Raw genomic sequence first — 8,736 nt, forward strand, 5'->3', positions numbered from 1 at the left:
TGCAGCGGGGCAGGGACCCTCCCCCACCCGGGGATTCCTGTCTCTGCGTCCTGCGGGGGGAGTGCTCTCACTCTGGACGCACCCAGGACGGAGCCCTGGACCGCGCCCCACCTCACTCCTCCCCCTCACCGGCCCTCTGGTCCAGGCGACACCTCCCGTCTCCAGATTGTCCCTGTCCCCACCCCTGGCCTGGGCCAGCCTGGGACACCTCTCTCCTATCTCTCCTTCTGTCTCTGTCCCTCTGTCTCTCCCTCACCTCTGTGTCTCTCCCTCGGTCTCTGTCTCCCCCTCCATTTCTGTGTCTCCCTCTGTCTCTGTCTCCCCCTCTATCTGTGTCTCCCCCTCCATCTCTGTCTCCCCCTCCGTCTCTGTCTCTCCCTCCATCTCTGTGTCTCTCCCTCCATCTCTGTGTCTCCCCCTCCGTCTCTGTGTCTCTCCCTCTGTCTCTGTCTCCCCCTCCATTTCTGTGTCTCCCCCTCTGTCTCTGTGTCTCTCCCTCCGTCTCTGTCTCCCCCATCTCTGTCTCTCCCTCCATCTCTGTCTCCCCCTCCATCTTTGTCTCTCCCTCCGTCTCTGTCTCCCCCTACATTTATGTGTCTCCCCCTCCGTCTCTGTCTCTCTCTCCAGCTCTGTCTCTGCAGTGGCCTCTGCTCACCTGCCCTGCACTCTCAGCTCAGGAACTAGATGCCCCTAAATTCTGACCTGACCCCTCCCTTCCAGCCTCCACCCTTCCCCAGTCCCCCTGCCCTAGGGGCAAAGGTCGGGCTCCTGAACTCACCCCTCTCTGAGTGGCCCTCGCCCATCTTCACCAGATTGTTCCTCGAATGTCAGTGTGAATCAGTCTCGTGGGGTGGGGTCGGGGTCGGGCAGACGGCGCCCGGCCTTGGGGACGTTATTGTCCAGCGGGGCAGGTCACTGAGGAGACTGATAAGCAGACAGTCACAAGGATGGAGCCGTCCCTCCGGGAAGGACCGGGTGCCCTGGAGGGCTTCATGCACCGCTGACCCTGAGGGCTGGCGGAGGCCGGTGAAGGGCGCCGCCGGGAAAGTCCCCCGGGCCGGCGGGTGTGGCCCAGTCACCGGAGGAAAGCGGCCGGCGGGTGGGCAGGACTGCTGGGCTCGGGACTGCGGTGGGGGCACGAGGGCCGAGCAAGGAGGGGCACCCCCCGCTCCCTGCACACAAACTCTGCCCCAAAGTCCCTGCTTAGACGTCCAGCCCCGGGTGGGGTTCTCTTCTCGTCCCCCCAGCCTTGACGTGAGCCTGGGCCCCCGTCCTGCCCCGTCCATCCCCTGCCCTTCTCGGCCCCGAGGGCACCGGTGGAGGCCAGTTGCTCTCTCCATGTGCCGTTGGCTTCCCTGCATCTCCCTGCCTGACCGCTCTGTTCTGGGGGGCGGGGACCCCGCTTCCCATCGTGGTCCCACCACCCAGCTTGGGGGGGCTGCCCCATGCAAGGCACTGGGTGTGAGGACAGAAATCCTGCTGCCCTGGGGAGAGGCTGGGTGGCACACGGGTGATGCCTCTGGGAAGTCTGTGGGCTCGAGTGCCCTGGAGGCCAGTCTGGGTCCCCTGGGCCCAGTCTAGAGGCCCCAGGTCTGCAGTGGCTCTGGGTACCCAGATGCTGGTGAGATTTAGAGCCTAGAGCTTAGGGCCAGGAGGGGTCCAGGCAGCTCCAAATTGGTGTGGGCAGGGCAGTGGGCTGCTCCCAGGGCCCGGGCTCCTGGTCATGTCCCTGGACTAGGACGGGGGTCAGGGATGCCCCAGCACCCAGCCCGTTGGCAGAGAGAGCCGGGGAGACAGGGCCGCTCCTGGCCGTCTTCTGCGGCTGGGGGGGGCGGGGTGTGTCGGCGAGCAGAGTGACCGAGGGTCTAGGGAGGAGCAGCGTCCGGCAGAGCCAGGCAGGCCTATCAGAGCGGGGGTGGGGGTCCGGCCTTGGGAGCACCTTGGGGGTGGGGGCCGGCAGACAAGCGTTTGCGCAGCGGGAGGGGCTGGCTGGTGCCTGTGGAGCTGCCCTGGAGGGTCTGCGGCGCCTCTGCAGATAAGGCATTAACAGTTGGGGCGGACTCACCTCTAGATCTGCTGACGCCAGGTGCCTGGGGCAAGGTGCCAAAGGTTCCCTATAAAGTACTGAGGCTCTGGGCCTGTGGCCACTCACCCTCCGGCTGCCCGCCTACCTCTGCTGGAGGGACCTGCCCGGCGACCACCATGGTGAGGCTCGTGCTGCCCAACCCGGGCCTGGAGGACCGGATCCCATCCCTGGGTCAGCTGGAGACCATCGAGACGGAGGAGGCCAGCTCCCGGCCCAAGTGGGACAACAAGGCCCAGTACATGCTCACGTGCGTGGGCTTCTGCGTGGGCCTGGGCAACGTGTGGCGCTTCCCTTACCTGTGCCAGAGCCACGGCGGAGGTAGGCCACGGGGCTGGGGTCGGGGGACGGCAGACGGCAGGCTGGGGCCCTGGCTGTGAGCAGCACGCCATCCCCCCGGGGCCCCAGCACCCCCGGGGCCGCAGGCAGGACAGGCACGCACTCGTGCCTTCCCTCAGAGCGCCATGAGCCTCCACGTTTGCACCCGGGGCTGGGTTGCAAGTGGTCCAGGGCCCTACGTGGCACTTTGCTCCTGGCTCGTGGCAGGTGGGGAGGGATGCCCACGGTCCTGACCCTGCGTGTCCAAGTGTCCAAGTGTGGGGATCCCTGCCCCGTTCTTGGAGAACATATCTGACCTGCATGTGGGGGTCCGAGAGGAGCCGGCCACTCCTCTGGACAGAGCCCCCTCCTCTGAGTGTGGACGGGGGCAGTGAGCCCAGCCGTCCTCATGTCCACCGTGGAGGCCCCACGCTCAGCCCTCCCTGTGCTTCATCCATGTCCTAAGCCCAGAGTTGGGCACCACGTTCCTGGATGGACAGAGGAAGGAGCTGGGCAGGAGCAGGTGACCCACAGAAGGGCACCCTGGCCTCAGCCCATCCTGCCACCTCCAGAGGCCTCCGAGGGCCTTGCCTGGAGTCCAGGGGTCTCCTTCCACAGGAGAGAGGCTGCCCCTCTCCCCCACTGATCCCCCAGTGGTGCTGGGTCGGTGTCCTCATGGCCTTGTCCCCTCGCCCACCCTCCCAGTGCCTGTGGACTACAGGGATGGGGCCCCCATGTGTCCATGGCTTCTGTCTTGGCCCCCAGCCCTGGGAGGGGTGCGCAGCCTGGGGCTGGGTTTGTGAAGGCAGATGGGTCTGGGGCAGGGGCAGGCTCTGCGAGCTGGCTGGCTGGTTGCCCTGGGGATGCAGGTGCTCCGGTGATGTGAGTTAGTAGGGGTTATTTTCATTCTAACTCTGAAGGACCTACAGGCTCTCACCTGGGCTTCGGGATATAAAAGTGTCCTCAGGAAAAGCAGAAGTGGTTGTTCCTGGGGCAACCTCAGCAGCCCTGAATTTCCCAGGGCTTGAGCTTCCCAAAGTCTGGGAAGGTGTGTCTTACAAGTCCCTGGTCCCTCCTGCGCTTCTGGGAGGCTGGGGCCATGGCGCTGGGGGGGGATTGGAATGGGACTCCCAGACATGGAGTGCCTGATGTTGGCCACCCCTTCCTTCTGGGAGTTCCTGGTCACATGCCCCCCAGGGACCGCCCTCGGGGAGGGTCCCAGCATCTCCCTGCCCCATCTACCCTTGCTCCGTTCCAACTGGGAGCTCAGCACAGGGCGGACTCCCCCCCACCGCGGGGTGGGCAAAGCCAGTTGCACGGGGAAAGGGGCCGCCCCAGGGCTGTGTGGGGCCCAGGGGCCACTAGGGATGCACCCACTTTGTGGGTGGAGGCCAGATGCTTGTCCCCTGGGAGGAGGGTGGGTGGCACGCCCGGGGCCCCAGGGGAACACCCAGGACCGTGCTCACAGTGACTTGGAGGTCTTCAAGGCAACGGGCCAGAGCAGTTTACCAAGTAAATCCCAGAGGCTGTGGGGCCCAGGGTGAATGGGGGCTTTCGGGTGCAGCCACACACGCGTTCTGAATCCATGGGGGCAGCGTGGCAACCTTGCCCCCAGACACTGTGGACTGAGGGGACTGTCCCCGAACCGCCCCCTGGGAGCCGTGTCCCCACACCCCGGTCCCACCCTGGCAACGAAGCACAGAGTCCTATAGCTCCAGGACGGGGAATAGGGTGGGAGTGGGATGGGGATGGGAGTGGGGTGAGAGCGGGAAGAGGGTGGGAACGGGGAAAGCTTTCCAGTGTTCTGTTCGGGAGGCCATCTTGTGTGGCCCCAGGCAGGGGATGCCGGGCAGGGGCATAAAGCCAGAGGGGTGCAGAGCAGGCCTTCGGAAGTCCTCCGTGTGGTCTCTATGGCCCTTCTCCCAAGCTCCGCACCGCCATGGCCGCTGGCTCTCTGGGCAAGGGCTCCCCTCCTCACGCACACCTTAGGGTGGGCTTCGCTCCGGGGGATTCCTCCCTGTGAGCTCAAATAGCGCTGTCCCTCCAGGCCTTGGCCCGGGTGAGCCCGCGCCGCCCCTCCCGGGCCCTTCCTGTGCCGCCGCCCCCCTGCAAGCTCCTGAGGGCCCCCCGCCATGGCCTGCACACTTAGATCACGGCAGCCGCGGGCAGTGAGCCCCACTCCAACCAGGAGGCCCTTGGTCTGGGGGCCGTGCTTGAGGTTCCATCTCCGGCCCCCAGCCCCCTGATGGGAGATGTGCTCCTGGGTGCGGAATCCCCAGCCTCCACCCCCACGCTCTGTCTGCGGCCACCTCTGCCTCCTGGGCCGACCCGGCGTGCACCTGGGCTGGGAGGGCCTGCACGTGGGCTCTAGGGTGCGGTGGGCCCGGGTGAGGAGGGCCCTCGGAAGTGTGGGACCCAGGGTGGCTCCCCTTCTGGGGTCATGACTTCTGGGCCCTGGCCAAGGTGCTCCTGCCCCTGGCCACCTTCTCTGGCCCCGGCACTCCCCGGCGGCGGCTGCGATCGGGGCAGCACCGTGCAGTCCTCTCTGTGCTGACTGGGCCCCCCCGCCCCAGACCAGACAAGCCTCTGGAAGGGAGGCCAGCAGGTGGGCCAGACCCAGGGAGGGCGGAGCGGGCGGCCACGGCCTTGTTGCCGCACAAGATGGCTGTCCAGCCTGTGGGCACGCACGTCTCACGTTGGGGTTGGTCTGGTCTGGTCTGGGCTGAGGGCAGAAGGCGGGAAAGCCCGGAAGGCCCGGGGGTGGGGGGTGAGCCGCCACCCTCTGCCTTTAGGGACACGGGGAGAGGCACGTGTGGGAGGGGCCGCACCGGTCCATGGACCCCCTGGGGGAGACGGGCAGCGTCCTGGGAGGCCGGGCCCCCCAACACGTCTGCTCCTCGTCCCGTCTGCAAGCCCAGAGACACGACACCCCGTTTCCTGGTACAAACCAAATCAACCCAGCCATCCTGGGTGCCTGTGAGGGCCTGTGATTACCCCTCGAGCCTCCCGTGAGTCTCCACAGTCTCAGGGTATCCGCCGACCACGAAGCCTGCGCACCCCGCCCTGTTTCCCTGCCCGGTTTCTGCACCGACGTGTCTGTCTCCTGCGGGTGCCGGCCTCCCCGCCGCCTGTCGGCCCACCGGTACCCACACCCGGACAGCACAGCCAGGTCCGTCTCCTGGGACCTTTGGAACCGCATCCGGGCGCCACCGAGCCTGCTGGCCGCCCTCCCTCCTCTGTCCTTCCCTGCTTCCTCCACCTTTACCCACGGGAAGAAGTAAAGCCGTGAATTCCCCGGGGCCTCATCTGGAAAGAGCACCTGGTGATGCTTGAGAACGTGCTCATCTCTGGAAAGAACAAGGGGCCGTGGTCCCGCTGCCCTGGGCTGGGGGTGCTGGGTGGGCAGGCCCCACACCGTGGGCACACAGAGGGCTCCCTTTGGGGAGTGGTGTGGGCGTGTGCTCCCCTGTCCTCCCACCCCCTCCCCCACTGGCTGTGCCCACTGAAAGCTGAGCCTGACGCACAGGGATCCGCCGGCCTGTTGGCCTGGGGGAACTCGTGTGAGGGAGGGGTGCCGGGAGCACAGGGGGCCACAGAGGCTTCCTGGAGGAGGGGCTTTCCAAGTGGGGTCTCTGAGGATGAATAGGAGTTTCCTGCTGGAGATGCAGGGGCGGGGAGACCAGTGGGTGAGAGTGGCATCACGAGGAAAGGGGATGGGATTGAAGGACATTTACAAACCTTGTGCCAAATGGACTGGTTTTCTTGGTCATTTTGCTCAAAGGTTTTCAAATCAAGCCCCTAAGGAGACATTAGAGAGGCGAGTCTTTTCTTATCTTAACTTGACCCTCACTGACACAGTGACCCAGGGAGCAGGTCCTGCTGGGCTGTGAGTGGCCCCAGGCTGTGCCCCCACACCCAGGGGGATCCGACTGGCGGCCGTTCCTCTCCTGGTGCCCGTCCTTGGATTTGCTTTTTTGTGATTGTCATGCCCACACCCCTTGAGTTCCTGGAACTTGGACCTCAGCTCTGATGCAGTCCCAGCATCCGAAGGAGCCTGGCCCTGGAGCCCCGCGTGGGGAGAGAGGCCACTCGAGCAGTCCCGCGTGTGGACCGAGGACGACCCACAGCGGAGGCCTGACCCTCCCAACAGGAGGACCCCACAGACAGAAGGATGGGAGGATATGTGGAGGGGAAAGAAGAGAGAGAGGGCTTTGGCTCGGTCACACTCACACACACACACACACGCAGGCATGCACAGACACGTGCACACATGTGGACACACACTCACCCACACATATTTACACACCCACGAATGCACACAGACACACATGCACACTCCCATGTGCGTGTGGACACACAGACACGTGCGTGTGGACATGGTGCCCCTGCCTGCCTCCCCCGGGGACCTCTAGATCAGGGTCTGAGCCCCGCCCTGACCAGGAGACCAGCACACGGAGGTGGTGGCCGCCCGCGGAGGCGTGGGGGTGGGAGGAATGCGGTGGAGGGGAAGGATGTGAGAGATTTGGTGAGGACAATCAGAAGGAACGAGTCAGGAAAGGAGGAGGAGGGGATGGTGTGGCTCTGGGCCAGGGGCTGGAGAATATGGGGAGAAAGGACGTGGGGGCAGGGGATGGGGGGGCAGAGTGGGCTGGGGCTGCGCCAAAATGCTCCTGCTGCTGGGCTGCCCTGCATGGCCCTCGTGGGGCAGGACCCCGGGCTGGGCGGAAGGGAAGCTACCGTCACCCAGCCGGATCACCGCTGGGCCCCGGTCAGCAGGGACTGAGGGAACGACCCAGGTCAGTGGGCTCGACCCACGGGAGTCCAGGGACGGTCAGCAGGGACTGAGGGGCATCCCCGGAGAAAACATCCCAGGTCAGTGGGCTCGGCCCACGGGGGTCCAGGGACGGTCAGCAGGGACTGAGGGGCATCCCCGCGAGAAAACATCCCAGGTCAGTGGGCTCAGCCCATGGGGGTCCAGGGAGCCCAGCGCCCGTGGCTACCAGGCAGGGACCCAAATGCCCTCAACAGTCCTGAAGCAGGAAGTGTCCGGTCTCAGCGCAGAGCTGCGCCCTGGCCCCGAGTTCCCAGCCTGTGGGGACCGCAGCTATGCTGATCTCTGCTAGGTCACGCTGGGCGCTGTCCTGCACTGTGGTTGCACCCGGAGAGCCTCCCCGGTTTCCTGGCACTTGCGCCGGCGAGGAGCAGACCAGACCCCCGACTGATTGCCTTTACAATTTCCCTTCTGGACCTGCTCTCCTGCACCGAAGCCAGGAGGGCTTGAGACACGCCAGGGGTTCCTGGTGACCCCGCCCTTGTGGTGAAGCCTGGCTCCCCCGGCCGTGGGGGCGGTCCCTGCATCCGGTGCTCGCGCGTGTCCAGGGCGGCCTCCCAAGGCTCAGACTGACCCCCCTGGTGCGCGACCTCCTGGTCAGCCTCCAGACCCTGGGCTCCTGGGGCTCCCGGGACCTGTCCCCTCTGACCCTTCCACACTTCGAGTGGAGGCTGCCCTGCCTCCCTGTACTCGGCCCCCGACAGGGACACCTCCGCTCATTCCCAGGAGCTGCGGTGCACGGCGGACAGACGCCACCATTGGGAGGCGGTGCGAGGCGGCCCCGTGTGAAACGGCGCCTGTGGCCGTGAGGTCCCAGGCCTGTGTTTGTGCCACCGTTCTGCTGGTGCTTTCGACAAACACCTGTGTCCCCAAAGGGGGCCCCCGTGAGCCGTCCCCTGCCCTCATCGCTGCCTTCTCCCCACACAGGGGCGTTTATGATTCCGTTCCTCATCCTGCTGGTCCTGGAGGGCATCCCCCTGCTGCACCTGGAGTTCGCCATTGGGCAGAGGCTGCGGAAGGGGAGCGTGGGCGTCTGGAGCTCCATCCACCCGGCCCTGAAGGGCTTAGGTGCGTGACCGGGGCCCTGCCCAGAGCCAGGCTCCGCAGCAAGCACCCCTCCTTCCCTCTCTGCTCTCTCTGCCTGATTTCAGGGTGGGGAGGGGCCCAGGGCTCGGCGCCCAGGCCTGTGCAAACCATTCCTTAGGGTCTCCGGGGACCGTGGGCCGCAGGTCCAGACCCCATCACTCCCGGCCACCAGAGACCAGCCGGGCATCAGAGGCCGTCCTGAGTCCCAGGCGCCCAGGGGATGGGAGGGTATAGACACACAGAGAGGGTAGAGTCCCTATTCCCTGCCCAGATCAGGGCTCAGCAATGGCCAGACTGACCCAGAGGGGCACTGACCCTTGAGGTTCTTTCCCAGCGCTGACCCCCACCCCAGTGCCGACCCCTCCCCCCAGTGCCGACCCTCCCCCCAGTGCCGACCCTCCCCCCAGCGCTGACCCTC

The 8,736-nt window shown here is 66.0% G+C and overlaps 1 protein-coding gene across 2 annotated transcripts in view; it reads left to right on the top strand.

Moving 5' to 3' along the window:
* The first annotated feature begins 2,140 nt into the window (after positions 1–2,140).
* Positions 2,141–8,736, top strand: part of SLC6A19 (solute carrier family 6 member 19) — a 251,713-nt gene continuing 245,117 nt past the window's right edge. For both annotated transcript variants that reach the window (XR_014146821.1, XM_081825852.1), the window contains exons 1-2: positions 2,141–2,404; positions 8,160–8,300. Coding sequence is in view for 1 of the 2 variants with exons in the window: in XM_081825852.1 (XP_081681978.1) it covers positions 2,203–2,404; positions 8,160–8,300 (343 nt within the window). In the remaining variant the exon portion in view is untranslated. The remainder of the gene's footprint in view (positions 2,405–8,159; positions 8,301–8,736) is intronic.

The sequence above is a fragment of the Leptonychotes weddellii genome, chromosome 7 (assembly GCF_054177405.1).
Source record: "Leptonychotes weddellii isolate Sample4059 chromosome 7, ASM5417740v2, whole genome shotgun sequence".
Classification (NCBI taxonomy): domain Eukaryota; kingdom Metazoa; phylum Chordata; class Mammalia; order Carnivora; family Phocidae; genus Leptonychotes; species Leptonychotes weddellii.